General features: G+C 30.1%; 1 protein-coding gene across 1 annotated transcript; it reads left to right on the forward strand.

Moving 5' to 3' along the window:
* The first annotated feature begins 817 nt into the window (after window positions 1–817).
* Window positions 818–19,523, forward strand: LOC129980795 (astacin-like metalloprotease toxin 5). Its single transcript, XM_056091181.1, has 6 exons — window positions 818–947; window positions 5,223–5,296; window positions 5,443–5,530; window positions 9,500–9,608; window positions 14,415–14,590; window positions 19,226–19,523. Exons 1-6 carry the CDS (start codon window positions 884–886, stop codon window positions 19,450–19,452), a joined length of 738 nt encoding a protein of 245 aa, XP_055947156.1. The 5' UTR covers window positions 818–883; the 3' UTR covers window positions 19,453–19,523.
* The last annotated feature ends 256 nt before the right edge of the window (window positions 19,524–19,779 follow it).

Raw genomic sequence — 19,779 nt, forward strand, 5'->3', positions numbered from 1 at the left:
CACGATAAATCAACGAATCAATTGGCTGAAATTCCGCTCGTGGTTCTTACTTCAGAATATAAATCTGTGTCAAATTTTGATCAAAATATATCAATAAAAGGATAACATTTTTCTTAAGTCATGTTCATTTTTTCCCGTTAACTATAAAAATTCGAAGAAGTGTCAAGATTACAAAGAAACTTTAGCACTCAAATTACAAATGATATTTAGTAAAAAATTAAATACTTATACAAAATAATATCATTTATGCTTTATTTGTAATACCAAAGGAAATATGCAGCATATATTATTATATTTATATACAAGAATGTTGCCACTGCAATCAATCAAAATTTCAAATATACTTATTCGCTATTTCGGCATTTTAGTTAAAAATTATTTTTAAAAAAATTGTATCAACTAGAGAATACATCACACAATTATCAGTCTGGTAATATCAATCTGATATTTTCTGATGCTTAATAGGGCAAAAAATCGATTTCTTCTGATAATAATTTTCCAGAGTTCCATGGGAAAGCTTGAAAAAACACACAATAGTGATAAATTTTAAAGAAAGAAGAAAAAGGATAAAGGATTTAGATTGTAAATACTTGAGTATAATATGTAAACAAAATTATTTTTGGCGAAACATCATATAGCGTTTTGTAGGAGAAATTTAATGAAAAAAGCGAGGACAACACATTCACGATGTTTTTATAAACTGGTCTAAGTAAAACACGGAGTCCATTTCATTATCATTTTCTTTCAGTGAACGAAACATCTGTTTTTCAACTGATAGCGTGAGCAGGATTCTCATACAGACATAATCAATTTGTATAAATGCATCACTAACTATTTAACGAAAGGGTTTCTCTTGAAGAACCGTAGGCCATAAGCAGTCATAATGGAAATATATAGGTTAGGGTGCTTCTTATTCTGCTTATACTTCTGCAGTGCTTATGAAGAAGGTAAGAAATTATACATTAGAATTTTATCAATAAATTGAATTAAATTAGTATATTACTAATAAAAGTCAATATATAAAAAAACTAAAGTCACGTTTTAATATATATATATATATATATATATATATATATATATATATATTCACAACGGAGTTATTATATATTAAATAAAATAGAGTTTTAGACAGACAAATTTTATTCAGCCGATTAGGTGCAATTGTGCTTTTTCACTCTTACATTTAGTATCTAGTAGTTTAAAATATCGCTTTATGTTTATTGATGGAATCTGTTATGGTGAACAAATATTTCTTAGGTGTTTATTTCTTTAAATGAACGAAACATTTTTATATTTTACCTAAGAAGTTAACAATCGAATTTTCTTAATATCTCTAACCATTATATATATTCCTTTATTATCAATAATTATAAATTTTTATAGATATTAGAATGGAACTGTAACTGTCCCTTCAAATGATTTCATTAGTAATTTTTACTAGTTATATAAAGCAGCAAAGACACAATAATTGTTAATATATGACAAAAAATGATTTAAATCAGCATTCAGATGGCGTTTTACTTTAATTAAAACTAAAAATATTCTTTAAATACATAATTATATTATCTTAAAACATTTTAATGTGAGTACATTATTATAACTCTGCAATAATTGCTTCTTTTACAAGATATGTATACAATTTTAAATAAAAAATAAGCTTAAATTTATGACAAAAATATTTGCTAACTTTCTTTCCTAGAATTGAATAGTTAGATTATTAATTATTATTAAATAATTATTCTCTTATTAATTAATAAAATTGATTTTTTATTAATTTAATTTAATTTTTTATTAATTTAATGTAATTTTTTATTAATTTAATGTAATTTTTTATTAATTTAATTTAATTTTTTATTAATTATTTTACATTCATAATTAATTTATTTATTGATTTAAGATTAAATAATTATTTTATTTTCATAGACATAACGTTATTTCACAAACTATAAAAGCATTTAATGAAACATACAAAAATAATTTCCAGACATTTATTTATTTTTTTATTTAGATAAATATAGTAATTTCTACTAGGTTTATAAAAATGCACTTCAGTAATTCTTTTAACTAATTTAAGATCAAAATGAATAAAACTGCAACATTATATCATATAACATTCAATATCTAAATAGAATGCTTTAATTTTCCCTCTAACTAAATGGGCTGTGGACTCTAAAATTTAATCGATGAGGTGTACTGACGTGTATCACTTGCATATGAATTAATTTAAGCATCATAATTGAATAATAATCGGGCTCAAATCTCTGAGACCATCAAAGTATTTTCTATGATTTTACTACTTTCTTCTTAAAGGCTCATATATTTCTTTGATCACCTAAATCACCTAAAGTGATGATTTATAAGTAAATCAATTATACCTTTTATAAAAATAGAAATATATTAAGATCTTTTATTCAAAAAGTATTGAAATTCCGACGTGAAAGATTTTTTTCTTTTACTAGAGCTTTAACGTAACTGTTTTTCTCTAAGAAATGAAGTCCAAATAGAAGAAAAATGTAAATTATAGAAAAAGAAATTGAATTTCTCTTTGACATAAAACTGTAAAATAAGTAACATTGTATGATGCTGTGAACTTGAAAATGCAGTGAACGTTACACCAACTAGTGTGAACTAATTTTGCAATATTCTAACATTTCTACCTTTTTCATATACAGTTTTCACTACTTTTAATTTTCACAAAAAGTTAGAAAGTTTCGCTAAAAGTTTCAGTTAAAGTTAGTTTTCACTAATATTTAGTTTGAAGCAGTTAGCTTCATTAATTCAATAAATTATTCATTACATACTTTATGTTTTACACAAATCATCATTAGCACACTTACTAATTTGTTGGAAAATCTAAAAGCACTAATGTCTCAAAAAAGAAAGGTATATACAAATAGTTATATAATATTTTATAAAAAGGAAAAAAAGGAGTTCTGCTAAATCAATGTAACTTATTATAAAACTCAATATGAATTTAAAAAATATTAATTAATTAATTAAAATAGTTAATTAATTTTTTAGATACTAATGTGATGAATGAAACTGTAATTGCGTTATTTATGTGCTTCATAATTCGAACTTTCATGTATTGATAATTACACAATTATTTTAAATAGTTATTATACAATTATTTTAAATAATTAATCCTATTTTGCAATCAGCGACAAGCAGGATAGATTTGCTGAGCCGTTTGTATCTCACCTGCAGTCCATAGTTTGCCCATCACAGTTTTAAAGCATTTAAAATACGACAATAATATTATAAAATGAAAGCCATTAAGAGAGCGGTAGATTTTAATATATATATATATATATATATATATATATATATATATATATATATATATATATATATATATATATATATATATATATATATATATAAATTAAAAAATATATTATTTTTAAAATACTGCAAATGACATAGTTTTTTTAACTTTTCTATAATTTTTTTTCCTTCTTTTCATATATAAACTTATCTGAAATAAAAATGAGCATAATTTTGCAATTCCAATTAAAAGTTAACTTTTTAGAAATATTTTTATGCACATAAACTGAAGTTTTCGTAAGAGCTGTAGAATTTTTTAAACTAAAATCAATTTTTAATTATCTAAAATAGCTCAAAACATAATGCATACTCAGTTCGTTTGTTTTTAAATTTACATGAAATCCTCACTATCAACTTTATGAATCCTTAAAAATTAAAACGCCTAGAATATTTTGTTAATTATAGCATCGTTTTGAAAAGCAAACAGCAAAAATATGTTTTCGATCCTCTCTAAACTCATTCAAATATTCATTTTATTGAACAATGTATTTAATTATGCTAGTTTAGTTGTATATAAGCGTATATTTTGGTGACTAAACAGTAAAAAGAAAACTTAATTTTTTCGTCATTTTTTTTGCATATTTGAAAAACCACTGCCCTCCTTAGAAAAACTATGCCACTCTGTCCTGGAGGTAAGGTCTCGCTTCGGGATAGAAAGATTGTAAGTTAGAGACTTTATTATTCCACAGAAGAACAGTCCTGCAAGCGAGTCTGGTCTAGGTTAAATCCGTCACGACCAAACATTCTGTCTCTGGTGTGGTGCGGAAGTTTGGAGAGGGGAGTGCCAGATCAAGTGTCATCCTCGTTAACTGAATGCAGATCAAAATTATTAGGGCGTCCCATAATAGTTCTATTGTTGCATTGAAACTGGACATTAATGTAACTGAACTACACTTAAGAGAAAAACAATTATAACAGATGCGGTTTTGTCAGTTATCTTTAAATTACGCCATGTTTTGTAATAAATTATCCTTTTTATTTCATATTACATCACATATTGCAGCAATTTTTTAATAATTTGCAATTATTTATTTCAATGATATTATAAGGTAGTTTTAAATATTATCTATTAATGTCAATAAATAAATTCATTGTGTAAATTTCATTTTATACTTCCATGCAAAAGTTTCAAATTTGTAATTATTAATATGAAATAATTAGCCCTTTTCCTTCAAGAAGAATGGAACAAAAGAAAAATACTATTCCATTTTTTTGAAAACAATTATATCAATTGCTGTTAAATTTTAATGTCATCCTTGATTTTTTTTTTTTTTTTTTTTTTTTGAAAATGTAGTATAACTGAATATTTTCTCTTTCAAAATTAAAATCTGTGCCTATTTTGTACAAGTATGAAGTCACTTCAGCATTGAAACCATTTTTTTTTTTTTTTGGCTGTCAATAATAGTTTTGTCAAATTGCTGCTATTAAAAAATCTTTCAGTCGCGTATTTGTTGTTCTAAATAAATTTAATAAACCTGTTTCTACACTTTTATTTAATTTATTTCCTTTTTGTATAAATGGAATTAAGCGATTGATTTTTCACTCACTACTTGTTGTGGCAGAGTTTTTAGAAATGTAAACATTTTATGCAGTCTCAATGAAAATACTTTTTTAAAATATTTTTGGCACTTAAATATTAATCAGTTAATCGATTAATACAATTATGTATTCATGTATTTATGTATTTATTGTTACAATTACGTACATATTATGTTGGTGACATCATGCAGTTGTGAATTTAAAGAAAAAATTGACTTCAAGTCCTCATAATATTTATAATAAAGAATTATAAATTAAAATTGGAACACAATTGAAATAAATATTCTGCTTTTTAATAAAGTAATAAAAACGTATTTGAAAGGCCACCTTTATTAAATTTGTAACATTCTTCTTAGCTTACCTGGGAGATCTTCCTCTTGAAAATCCGGATTTATTCGGTGGAGATATCTTAGGTGTAGAGGGTGAAGAGGTGAGTTTCATAAAAAAAGATGAAAATTCATGCATATTTTATTATTTATCAAAGCATATAACTTCATTCTTTGATTTGTTATTCATCTTAATCAAACCATTCAAAGTGCTCCTTGTTTCAACTTAAATGTTTGTTCATATTCCTAGGATCGAAATGCAGTTGTTGATAAAAGGATGGTTTGGCCAGGCGGTGTCGTTCCTTATGTTTTAGATGAGGGATTGGATAAGACTGTCAGTAAGTGAACCTAATCTCATTTTGAATATACATCTTTATTTAAAAATAGTATATGAGCTGGTAGCAAAAGGAAACATTCATCAAATGCGTGTAAAATTCGATAAATGCAATGTTTTTTTAAAAATTAGAGTATATTCCAATATTAATATGACCCATTAAAAAAGGATGCATTTGATTTTTTTTTAAAAATTAAGTTGAAAAGACAAACAACAGAAAAAAAACTTACTGGATTATGCTCCCGATAAGCGTCTGGCAAAACAATACCTCTAACTGTATTTCTTGAGGGGAAAGTTGTCCTGGAGAAAGAAAGACTGAGGATTCCGTAATAGTTCTTGGACAATTCCTCTTGTTCAATGCTAGTAATGTGTTTTAGTAGGTTTTGGTTACTTTATCCTATTAACATACAGAAAGTAGTGGCAAATATCTAAACGGGAATATTGTAAAATATTGCACATAGTCATTTACAGGGTGTTGCCGAATTCGACAGACAAATTCAGAGCGGTGATAGTAAGCATCAAGAGGATTAAGGATCACTATACAACATAGCGTCCCAAACGACGTTTAGTAGGCGAAAAACGCCAAAATATTGGGAGTCCTAAAATTGTTCGAAACTGTAAAATAATTAATTAAAAAAAAACAAATGATGTTTGAATTATGAATTTTCTTTTAAGTGAAAGCACATTCTTTCACTTAAAGAAGAATTCATGAAGATAAAATACCAATTTGATGATCCAGGAGATCGTAAATTACTGAAACCGAAAAAAGTAGTTTAGAGCCCTAGTTTGCAAAAAGTATTAAAACTTGAAGAAAAATAAAAGCTTAAAAAATTAAAGGAATTTCATTCCCTTTAATGTGATATAAGCATGTAGTATGAAAACTGGGGATGTTTTAAGATATTCAAGAAAAACTAAAATGTGTACCAGGAAACATCGATACCGATATTTGCAGAGGGTGTTGTCAAATTCGAAAAATAAATTCAGAGAAGTTATAGTAGGCATTAAGGAGACGAAAAATTACCATAAACCGTAGGGTCGCAGGTGACGTTTATTCGGTGATAATTGCAAAAACAGACGTCGAAGAAACAATGAGCCTAGCGTAATGAATGAAAGGATTAGTAGCAGGATAGTCGAGAAGAAGAAGCCTTTTCGGATGTGAATTTTTCATGCTCTCGAGAAAAATAAAAACAGCCAGCAAATATTCATTAATGGGCTTTGTAGAATTGATGACCGTTAAACTTCATTCGCAAGCAACTTGTCAGATTTCACGAATGGAACTAAGATGTGTTGGTGCACCATCAAATATTCTGGCGCACAATTGTCGGTATTGCAATAAATCCGGAGGGTCTTGCTGCAAAAAAACTAGGTACTTTGAGATGGTGAGGTGTTCGGGCAGAAAATACAGTCCCAATAAATGACTCTGCTTACGTTAATATTAAACTTTTGTTGTACGTTCGACGAGATAGTCATGTGAGGATTTTCGAATGATCAAATATGCGCATTATGACGGTTGAAGAAGCCTTTTTCGTAAAGTAGGCTTCATCTGATAATAAAACTCTAGCAAAAAATTGTGCATCTTCCTGAGTGGCATCAAGCATCCAGCGCGCGAACTCAGCTTGAAATGGGCCATCATTATCGCATAGGAGTTGGATTTCCTGCAAGTTGAAGAAGTCATGTTTTCAACACACATAACCTTACATAATATCCAGTTCAGCTGCAACTGATCGTGTGCTTGTTGATGAAGTATCGGCAAAGTGTTGCAAAACTTTGTTTTCTGTGTCAGGTCTGCGCACACTGCGTTCTTGTCCTGCATTTGGCAGACGAAGACTCATTACGGATACTAATTTTAATGTAATATTACAATACCCTGGAAATTTAAAAATATTAAAAGAAATAGTGGAAAAGATTTCTAGCTTTTTTTCCAGCAGTTTGAAGATTCTTTAAACTTTGTTGATCGTTGTTTTCTTATGCAAAAATTTGGATAGTTAAAGAGCATAACAGCCAGCCACAATAATTCCTGTTTATACAGCTTAGTTTTGTGGTAACGGTTTGACTGGCTGTAATAAAAAAAAGACATATACACAATATTCGATCAATTCAAACGTTCTTGGCGGAGGACGTCTTTGAGCATAAAAGTCCAGAACGGTTGTCATAAAAGTGAAAAATTCTGAAGTTAGAGAACTGGCGATAATAGAAGAAATAATAACTTTAGGTTTTAAATTTTAATCATCATCAACGATAAAAATATTTTTGAAGAAAGAATCAATAATTAAGAGCAATAAAATATCAATTCTGCTTCTAAAATGTGTCATCTTCTAAATATAAACTCAGTGGCCAAATTATTATGACCAACTGACAGTTTTATGCAAAGTGAGCTATTGCTTTACAGTGTTTGCATTTAGATGGCGAGATATCTGCAAAAAGGAAATGCAAGGCATGTGAACCATCAATTACACTGTGTTACGCGCGGAGATATGAACAAAAAACGTGACTTAACTGAGTATGAACGCGGGATGATTGTAGGCGCTCGAAGCGTTGGAACCAGTGTCAGCAAAACGGCTGCACTTGTGAAGTGTTCGAGAGAAGCATTTATTAATGTGTACCGAGAGTGCAATACCAAGCAGAAAACCATGTGGTCTTCACAGGCTACTGAATGTTCGAGCTGAAAGGAGACTTGCCAGAGTTGCCCACTCCAACAGAAGAGCAACAATACTACGTCAAATGTCGGGGAATCTAAATGAAGGAGCAACTGCGAACATCTCTGAATGAACTGTGCGGCGCACATTACACCGTATAGTCTATGAGAGCCGATCACTTGTTTAAAAGCCTTTGCTGTCAGCTTTGAACAAGAGCAGACGTCTCCAATTTGCAAAGGCGCATAAGTATTGTACTACATGACTGGAAAAGGGTCCTGTGGTCTGAAGAATCTCGTTTTCAACTAAACCATGCAGATGGCAGGGTTCGGATATGGCGAAAACAGCACGAACGCATGGGCCACAACCGCATTGCCACAACACTTCAAGCTGGTGGAGGTAATATTATGATTTGGGGAATGCTTTCTTGGCATTGCATGAGTCCTTTGATTACTGTTGAATAATGTCTGAATGCCCAAGGGTATTTAAGTATTCTCTCAGATCAAATACATCCTGTTATGTTAATGGTCTACCGTGCCGGAGATGGATACTTTCAGCAAGACAGTGCTCCTTGTCATACAGCTGGTATTGTCGTCAGAGGGTTCGAAGAACATGACGCTGACTTTACCTGCCTTTGTTGGCTCACACAATCACCAGATATCAATCCAATTAAGATTTTGTGGGGTGAGATCGGCATCAGGCAGCTGGATCCAGTGCCATCCAATCTGAAGGAACTGTAAAGAACAGTTCATTGGATATGGGTTCAAATTCCTCCTACCACCTACCAACATCTCACAGAATCTATGCCAAGAAGAATGCGAGCAGTATTACGGGCTAAAGGTGATCCAATACTGTATTGAGGAAGTGGACATAATTTGGCCACTCAGTGTATATACAAGAAATCCAATCTATGACGCGTCGGAATCCTCTAAATCTGCAGAGCATCTAGGAGTCTACATTTCTAATTTGATAATTCCACCATTCGATGTTTAGATATCTTCGTTATGATAATAAGCGATGACGATGTTTCGATATTACGTTGATGTATGATTTAGTTGGTCTTTGAAGGTTTTTTTCCAGAATAGGGTAGTCTCTAATCTCTATAAATAACCACATTCATTGTAATTATAAATACCAGAGACTATTCTTTTAATTATGTAATTTGTTGAATACAATTATTTAATACAAATAAATCTTTTAAAAATTAAAGAAAACGAAGAAAATTTTTCAAAATTGTATTTATTTATTTTATTATCGAAACTTTTTGTAAAGTTCGTAATATATATAGCTAGAAAAAACTAATATTACTTCCATAAACAAAGAGTCTTCCTTTCTTACAGATCCAGCCATTATGACAAACGCCATGTGGCTGTACGGTAGAGATACCTGCATTAAATTTGTAAAAAGAACAAATGAAAAGGATTATATCAGGATATTTCCAGGTCAAGGGTGAGGGCCCGTTTCTGCTTTTGTGCGCCGTTTTTATTTATTTATTTATTATTATTATTGTTCTAGGATTATTGATATTTGCACTTAAGTAGAAAATGTGGTTTCCAAGAAATCTATTCCAAAGAGTTTGATACAGTAGAAAGGAAACCTAAAAAAACTGAAAATTCTTGTGTAAATATAGTTAAACAATTTTAAACACATAAATAATATTAAGAAATAGATGAAAATTAATTAAGTAATTTAATTTTTTTTATATTTCATATTCATTACAATTAACTTTATTCATATTTTCAAACTATTAACTTATGGATATCAAACTTGTTATCAAAACAATTGTAAATTGTTAAACATTCCATTTTCTCGTATAAGAGGTCGTAGAAGAAGTATTGTAATCGTCGAAGAATTTGAACTCAAAATTTTGATGAAACTCCACTTTTAGACCACTCTGAGTTAGAAAAACTCATTTTTGGTGTTATGTCTGACTGTCCGTCTGTGAGCCTGATAACTCAAACACGATTTGAACAAGAGCGTTGAAGTTGATATATAGAATTATGACCACATTAACAGTGATACTTTATATCAACCACTACCACTATCAACTTTTGATCCTAATCCCTTCACAGAATATCTGTCTTTTTAACTATATTAACGCCAGTGAACTCAATCACTATAAATCTTATAGAGCTAATTACACAAAATTTAATACATAGACTTAGCATCAAAAATATAGATACTTACCAACTTTTTTCTGTCAAACAATTGACCTTCAGCCGGTTTGCACATTCGCAGGCACGTAAATGCAATGATTTAAGTCAATGAAATTCAGTATGTTACCTTGTGACTATAACTGTATTTCCTAACCAGTTTTATTGTTAATCGGCGAGCAAAACGGCATCCAAAAAGCATATTTTAACGATACATTCCGTAAAATATACTTGACTCAAGCCAAAGATCCATTTATAACTATCGTTCATCAATGCCAGTCTGGGTATTAGTGGCTATACTCAAGGTCCCCAATTTAATGTGGAGGATGAAGAGTAAAATCTTTATTATATAGTTTAGAGAAGGCCACTTCCTTTGTTTATTTGTTTTTTAGATAATGAGTTCTAAGTATTCAGTTCTGCAAAAAATTGTCTTAACAGAATAGGATTGAAATAGAATTTTTAAAAATATTTTTCCTCTAAATAGTTAAAAATTTTCAATTACGATTATCTAAACTATATTTTAGAAAAATGTTAACATATCTTCGATCTATGAATGGTTTCTTCCCATCTGACACATGAATGGTATATTTCTTGCTATTTGATTCCTCTGCTGTGGCTGATTCAAGTTGAAGGTTTTGAGAGTCTAGACACTAAGGCTCTTCACTTATCTAATTTAAACAAGAATGATTTCTAATGAAAGTAAATAAATATCCGTTTAACCGGCTATACTTCTATGGGAACAATATGATGCAAATGCGAAATCAGGTGATACTGAATAATAACGGGAAAGATATCGAGTTAACATGATCCTTGGGTGGGAGGAAAGAAAGAATATTAATTGACTAGGCACCAAATCAGATATCATGAATTTGAATTAGACAATGTGTAGATTTTCGCTTTGGTCATGTTTTTTAGCTATACGTAATGAATGAAATTCAATATTTCCCAAAACTCGAATAAGGATATATTTTAATTATTATTGATTATCGATCTCTATAAGTGAAAAAGTGACCAAATAAGAGTAAAAATGTAAATGTGGAGTTTTGGAATGGAGTTTTTTAGTACAATTCATGTGAGTGTTTTTGTTCTGTAGCCATGACAGAACATTTACCATCTGTTTTAAATCTTCTTTGGAGCATAACTGTAGATTTCAGCTTAGTCAACCACAGTTTTCTTTCTTTGTCAGTGAAGACATGTGATAACTGTGATTTCGATATTTAATGCATTCTATATAAAAAAATGTTAAGTAAAATTGAAAAATATAAATACGATATGCTGTTTGATAATATTCCTTATTTCTCCTATTACATAATCTTCAAAATTGCTATTATTTCAAACTTCATAAGAATTTTGGATGTAAATATTTTTAATATTTATATTTGCTATCTTAATTTTTGATATTTAGTAGTTTCTTGGTAGTAATTCAGTTTCGTAAATTATGTCATTGGAGATATGCTTTGATCATTAAACAATCTTTTTCTCATTGTTATGAAAGATAAATATATGTATTTTTCAGTTAAATATTTTTTCTATAATGATAAAAATATAAGCAGTTTCCAAAAAAAAATTGTATATTGAACAAACCATTACTTATGTCTAAGAAAGAGCGGAAATTGGTTATTATTTGGTTAATTAAAATTCTGTTTGCTTCTATTATTTGCAACTGTTTAGATTTGATGCTAGAAATTTGAAAAATTATGATGCTAAACCTACCCACTTTTCTCTCTTATACTCACTTTTCTCAAATTGTAAAGAAGCTTACAAAGAATTTATACAGAAAATAATATCACTGCTTTAGGAAATCACTAGAGGCACGTTGTAAAATCATTAGAAAGGGCATATTATTAAAAATACTTTTTTTTTTCAAAAGTGTGCCATTTTCATTCTTTTGATTTCACTGCGATCAAATCAATTAAAGTTAAGGTTCATGCATTTTAATCGTATTTGCATTTTGTCATTAAAAACTCTATATTTCTATTTTAAACAGCATATATAATGATAAAGTATCCCATCTCTCATTCCACTGCTTCTATTGATTATCCAGTAATATTTTCACATTTTTGTTATCCAGTAATATATCACAGTGTTTTGGAAACATTATATATTTGCGCTGATTTTTCATTTTAATTAGTGTATCTCATTGTGCAAATCCTACCTTTATCACAGAAGTAAATTCAACCTTATTATTTGCTATGTATTTATCCGTGTCCTTTAAAACAGTAGAAAAGTTACATTCTTTAAAAAGGATCATCAGGCATTTTTAGATTCTCAAGCAATCTTCTCATTTTCCTTACATGTTTTTTTTAAATATTAGAATAAACATTTTCTTTATGGCTATTTCAGTTATTGTAGCATATTTTGTCGGCGAGGTTGCGACCTGTTATAGCTGGTGAATGTCTAAGCCATTACCTTTTTCATTTATTTCAAAACCAGTTTGTACTATTTCTAATCACTCTGTTGATAGTTTCATTATCTCGTCAAGTTTTGTCATCCCATGTATGATGGGTAGTTTTATTCCTACGAAGGAAGACAAGAACAGTAATTCTATGATTGACAGAAAGGAACCACATATCTTACTTTCTAAAGTCTTGAACAGAAAATTCCATTTCCATATTTATTTGTCACAATCTCAATGTAAAAGTAAAGTACCTGAGAGTAATACAACTATTGCTTTTGATACAGTCACTTATCGATTTCAGCTTAATTTTAAATGTTTATACAAAGACTAATCCATACTGAAAAGGAAGCTTAATCCTTTGCACATCGAAAAGTAATGAAATGCATTTTTATACATATATGAATATAGGGATTCCTTTTGATATCTGAGAAATAGTTGTACGTTTGTTATAATTCCAGAAAAATAAAGTGAAAGTTTTGCTATTATATGGCTTTTATAATAATCGTTATCCAACAAAAATGTGAAAACGTTGAATCCTGCACAATGGCCTTTAAATTGGATTGGATGCAAAGGATTAAATACTATGGGTTTCGAGATGCATTCTCTAATAAAAAGACCTCCATTCAGATGGGTCGTTGTCATTTCTACCTTGTATCTTTTATTAGAGCAGTTATTGAATGGAAGATACAAGGCATTATTGAGTCTAGTAGGACTTTCAATAAAATTAGAACTTCTTTAAAATGCATTAATTCTTTCGTCATATGTACGATTCTTAAATGAGCAGTTTTATATAATTTTAAACATGTAGAAAATTGTCCTTTTAATGAATGTTGGGAAATATTTTCAAGATTGTTGGCAATTTTTAAATACTTTTGCATAGTCTTTAACTATACTTTGTAGCAGTTGCATTACTCTTATCTTCTCTTTTGGATACTAGATGGCGATACCTGATTAAGCCATCCCATATGTCATCCCATAGTACATTGCGATTGTAATTAGAATGAGATGTGACGCTGAACTGTGAAGCCGCGCGCATGAATGTCTTGTCTTGTATTTGTTTAGTGTGTGAATGTGATTATTAAAAGAAATGTTCCTAAAAACATTCGTCCTGTTGCTTCCTGCATGGATCATAATAATCTACATACCACCATAACTTCACATTCTTGCAATGAAATTTAACTGTTTTCATTATTTAATCAAATATTTAATAACATGTTTTTCTTCCATCATTGGAAGTTAAGAAAGAATGATACTGTTTATTATTTCTCAGTTTACTCTAAAATATGAAAGTGAAAAATAACATACAATAAAAAATAAATTACCGTGATTGTTACATTTTAAATGGAGCTATAATATCAAGAAACCTAACTCTATATAAAAGATCATTTACATAAGATTCAGAGCAGATTGTAAAACTATTATTTTAGTTAATAAGCTTTTAATATCTATCACAAATTGATGTTTATCAAAATTTGATACTTGTTGAAAGAATCCTGAATATCAAGGTATGCATAAAGATTCAACTGAATTGAAGTACAACCAAAATCTACGAAGAATCAACTGGCCACCAAAATTGAAGAGTTTGAAATAAGAAAAGCCATATCATTTTCAAATACTCGAAAATGTCAGAGATTTTTTTCTAGATGTATTCTTAAAGTTAAAAAGGCACTGCTTCTAAAATAATTGTTACATCTTCGAATCCAGATGTTATTCTCATGTTGGAAAGACTGGCGGTGCCCAACCTCTTTCTTTGGGTATTGGATGCGGCTACATGGGAACTGTCATCCATGAACTGGGTCATGCGGTCGGCTTCTTTCACGAACAGAACAGATCCGACAGAGACGATTGGCTGACTATATTTTGGGACAATATCAAGGAAGGTATGTAATAAAGGATATTAATAAAAGACATTATGTATAGAGATATTGATTAAGAGCAGATTACTTAATATACAGGGTGTTTATAAAGTCCCGGACCCATTTTGATGTTTAATAACTCATAAAATAATAAAGATATAAACAAACTTATGGCATTTATTGATGGAATAACTCATATATTTTCCTTTTCAGGTTTGAATATTTTTACTTTTGTAAATATCGTGTGCGCGTGTGGTTAATTTCAGATAATTTCATTTTCCAGTCTAAATATCTGTACTTTTCTAAATATTGTCTGCTTATTAATTGCATTTTTCTCTCTTTTGTTTTTGGCAACTATTGCAATGTTATGTTTACTTTTGATGTGTTTGTTCTATGTAGTACTTTTGTATGTGATGTTTTATTCGAGCGGATATTAAGGAGAATGCATACAACACAAGAGAAAGCACAGATTTTATGGTGGTTCATAGAAACGAAATCGATAGTGCAAGCACAGAGAAATTTCAGAAGAATTTACCAAAAAGATCCTCCATCCAAAAACAGCACCTTGCGGTGGAAAAAGAATTTTCTAGAAATTGGAAGTATCGCAGATAAGAAACGTTCCAGACGTCCTTGCACAAGTGATTTTGATGTTGAGCGTGTCAGAGAGACATTTTTACACAATCCTAGAATATCTGTGAGATCAGCGGTAACAGAATTGGATATGCCAATTTCGACGGTGTACAAGGTTATTAAGAAAAAATTAATACTGCATGCATACAAAGTTCAAATTGTTCAAGTTTTGGAACCGAACGATAGGCCTAGGAGGATGGCCTTTGCAACAGATATGCTAAGAAGGATAGAAGATGCTGCTGATTTTCTGAAGAGCATAATGTTCTCCGATGAAGCATCCTTTCATGTTTCTGGCATTGTTAATCGCCATAATGTGCGCAAATGGCTCTGTGGATGCCGACATGCTTGTCGCTACCTGGCGAGAAATTGACTATCGACTTGATATTCTCCGTGCGACGAAGTGGGCACACGTGGAAGCTCATTGACAAGGGTCATGAAACTTTTTGAGTCTATTTAAAGATTTATGTTATTAATTTAAATCTATCTTTATTATTTTATGAGTTATTAAACATCAAAATGGGTCCAGGACTTTATAAACACCCTGTATATCTATAGATTAAATAACATGCATTTTAAAGAAATAGAGGGCTATTTAGAAGCTATTTCGAAATTCTATATCATGGTGAAGAAAATAGGAGGACACCTAGAATGTACCCCCTTTCCAGATTCTACACCATACTAACGGTATAATGATTGATCTCATCGGATTTAAGTTGTTTGTTCATTTGATAACAACTCAGATGGAATCGTGTATCTCTAATCGATGTGCTTCTGAACAAAACCCCATGAACCACAGACCACCAGATTCCCATTAATTGCAAGAAAACATTATAAAAAATGCATTTGTTATACTCCGCCGCTAGCATTGTAATCATTGATGTTCAGAATTAAAGAAGTAAGTGCGCATGATGACAATGATACCATTTTTAATGAAACCAGTTGACCATTTTTAAGGAATTCAGATTATGACGCAAATTATTTTTTTACTTATATTATTAGAAGGGTTTTTTCTTATATTGTCATATAAAATTCATCTTTCTTACATAAAAATTTATTTTAATATAATAAACATAATTTTTTTATTTTAAAAAGATGATAGAAAAAGATAAAATTCTGACTGGGCAAGATGAAAATTTTTGATAAAAGTTTAATGCATTTTTATTTTTAAACAATATAAGATAGTACACAAATTAATAAAGGACTTTCGGATATATTTTCTCGAATAGCTTATATTGAAAGAGTTATGTTCAAATCTCTAGCTCACAGTAAATTAATTCAACTCAAAATTAAGTTCTCCCTGTGATCAAAAATTGAACATACTTTACCTTCCTAAGTTTGAACATCCTTTGTGTCACTATGTGTAGCTTTTGAATCATCCTGTCCTTGGTTTTTCTGATGAAGGTTTAAAATATATCTCGCAACATGTAAGAATTATGCAGTATTTTCTAAGGAAGTTTTAGATCAAATCATGAATGACAGGAGATCAATTTTAGCATTTTAGTAGTGATTACTTTTGCATCCTGGTTTCCTTCTTTTTTTTGTTTCTAAATGTTATTGATTTATATTATGTGTTTCCGTTTAAAAATAGTATATATTCCAAAAGTTATATGGTTAAAATACGGTTTGTAGGTTTATACGACTGAATAGGGTTTGAAACAGCTTATGAATCAAGAAAATTGCATCGAATAAGTAATAAATACACGCAGACACCAAGCAAAAAACAAAAAGAAAAATTTGTGGCATGATGATGACGTCATCAAATTAGCAATATTAACAAAACTATAATAATTATAAAGAAAGTACTGTCTAAGACATATACAGCAAAAAATGACCAAAATACACGAACAACAGCCAACAAACAAACTTCGCAGTGCGAATGTTTATTATTTATGAAGAATATGTTTATTATCTTACGTGTGGAAAATCAGCAGTATCCGTAAAGCATTGAAGTTCGAGTAATACGAATATGCCTACAATACACTATGTTATTTTTGTAAGGTTATTTTTTTTATTAAAGTTATTTTTTGTTAGTTGTCCCGGTCTCCTCTACATAAGAAACTTTAGTGTACATCTTTTATAATGCATGCAAGGAGTAGCAAGATAAGAGTTTCTAAATTTTCATGAAGAATAATAGTCAGAAATTTAGATAACTTATTTGAGTCACTGTTTAAAGAGTTAAGTAGAAAAACTCCCTGAATGCTGCAATTTCGACTACTCAAGGAAAAAAAAGAAAAAAGGAAAAAAAATCAACATTTTAGAAAATTATTTTAAGTCTATTTGGAAATCAGTAACATTTACGATATCGATTAAATTCCGAAACGAATATGCATCGCAATCTTCATCCACATGTCATTAAAATACCGGAATGTATTCCGCCGCATTCTCTTCGCTGAGAACTTTGACAAGAGAGTGGAAGATATCGATGCATTGAATGGGAGTTTCAGCGCTTACACATGATGTTAACGAAAGTGATAAATACACTTTATATCACACCTTTTTACATCATTCATTAATTAGTAATAAAGTTTCTTCACCGTGATTAATCATTAAGAAAAAATTCCACCACTTACTTCAAGTTTGAAAAGATTCCCAAAAATTTTAAAATTTAGTGTAAAATAATCTGAAATACTTCTTGGCATGCTTTGTTAGATCTAAATTAGATAAATATACGCTAATAATCAATTATAAGCATATATTATGAATTACCTAATGCATCGCATTTCTTACAAGAAGCAAAAGAATGCGACGCTGTAATAAAATCTAAAACATTTTGCGATTTATTATCATGATTACCACATAAGTAGTTATCAATCGTAATTATTGATACCAGTTTTAAAAAACTATATGAACGTTTTTATGGTTTAAATCTTTTGTTTTCCATTATAGTGTAATATTCAAATATTTTTAGATCAACACTATCCTATTTGTATTATTATTTCCGGTGAGCAAATATTAATCGCCTACTTTCTTCAAAATATTAATATTCTACAATACACTTCCGAGTATCTGGCCTAATGGGGCGGAAGGGTAGGCCGGATAACAAAAAAGCCGGAGTTCTATTTCTTTGCTCACCAATACCAGAAGACAAAGTTTTTATACCAAATCTCATTTTTATTATACGTATTTTCTTATTGAGTATACTTAACCTTCACTTAATCCAAACCAAGCAGACTGTGAACGCGGTAGCAACCCGGTGGAACATAGAAGCCGTTACCGGTAACGCGTCAAGTTAAAATAGAAAGCTCTATACTGATGGTTTATGTATGTTTATATACTGCACTGCATTTTTGAAGAATTTTTAAGATACAAAGAAAGTTAAAGGATATAAACTATTCGCATTTTGTCATAAATTCTGCTATGCCCAACTGAAATGTGGAAAAAATAAACAAAACATTAACGTAAATTTCAAACCTATTTCTTTAGAAAATTCAATCAAAATTATTTTACTTTTCATTAATAAATGATTACACAGATATGAAAAAGTAACCTTAAACTCTAAGCCATTATGCTTGCCTTTCATCATGGTTTTTCTTGCTTTTATTCCACTTCCACTAGGTTGTGAAATGCAGTACTTTTCAATTTCTGCTCGATTTTTTTACAGCCCTTGTACTTTTCACAGCTGCTTTTTCCCGAAACTGTATTTTTTGTTGTTCCACCAAAATCAAGTCACTGTATAGCACGTAATTTCACCTATATAGTCACTACAACTTTTTTTCGTTTATCCCACATTTCGAAATCTTTACTATGGTACACTTAAAAAAAACATTAAGCATATCCTAAGAACAATTTACAAATACTGTACATACAGTGCAGTTATAATCTGAAACAATGAGCAATGAGTACAATACTTCTCATTGCTCATTGCTCAACTTGTACTCTGCACGTGACACATAGGAGGATCGTAGCAGACGCCCTCTTTCAACGCAACGCCTTGTTTCCCTCATTTAATTACAGTAAAACAAAATTAGGTCGTATTTAGGCTGTATAACAGTTTGCACCATCATTGACATTTAATTTTCTTTTCCCCAGGTATGGCCGATCAGTTCTTCAAGCTGAAACCTGATCAGAACCAACTACTAACCCCCTTCGATTACGATTCCATTATGTTGTATGGCTCCTACACCTTCTCGAAAGATAGAAGGAACCTGAAGACGATGGTCGGGCGTAACAACATGTTCTTGAAGGACGTCATCACTAAATATTTCATGAGTAAAAGCGATATTATAAGATTCAAGAAGCTCTACAATTGCCCTTGAATGTCCGAGGTTCCATTTGCTCATTGGAATAAACGAAAAAAATAAATGCATTTCTGAGGAAAAATTGTTTAATGAAGCATTTTTTATAAAATTCATATGATTTTATTTTAGCGAGATATGTTGCATACATAATTATTTTCTGAATTCATATCTATCCTTCATTTTTCAGCAGGTGTGACTAATTTCATTGCAAGTCATATTTTATAATAATAACGCAGAAATCATGTTCAACGGGTTACACATTCCGTAAATATTTATTTTGCTTTGAATATAGAAGTTGCAAGGTATAATTCTGAGAGAACCATAAAATTACTATGCCTTCTTATC

This window comes from Argiope bruennichi, chromosome 1 (genome assembly GCF_947563725.1).
Source record: "Argiope bruennichi chromosome 1, qqArgBrue1.1, whole genome shotgun sequence".
NCBI classification, from domain to species: Eukaryota; Metazoa; Arthropoda; class Arachnida; order Araneae; family Araneidae; genus Argiope; species Argiope bruennichi.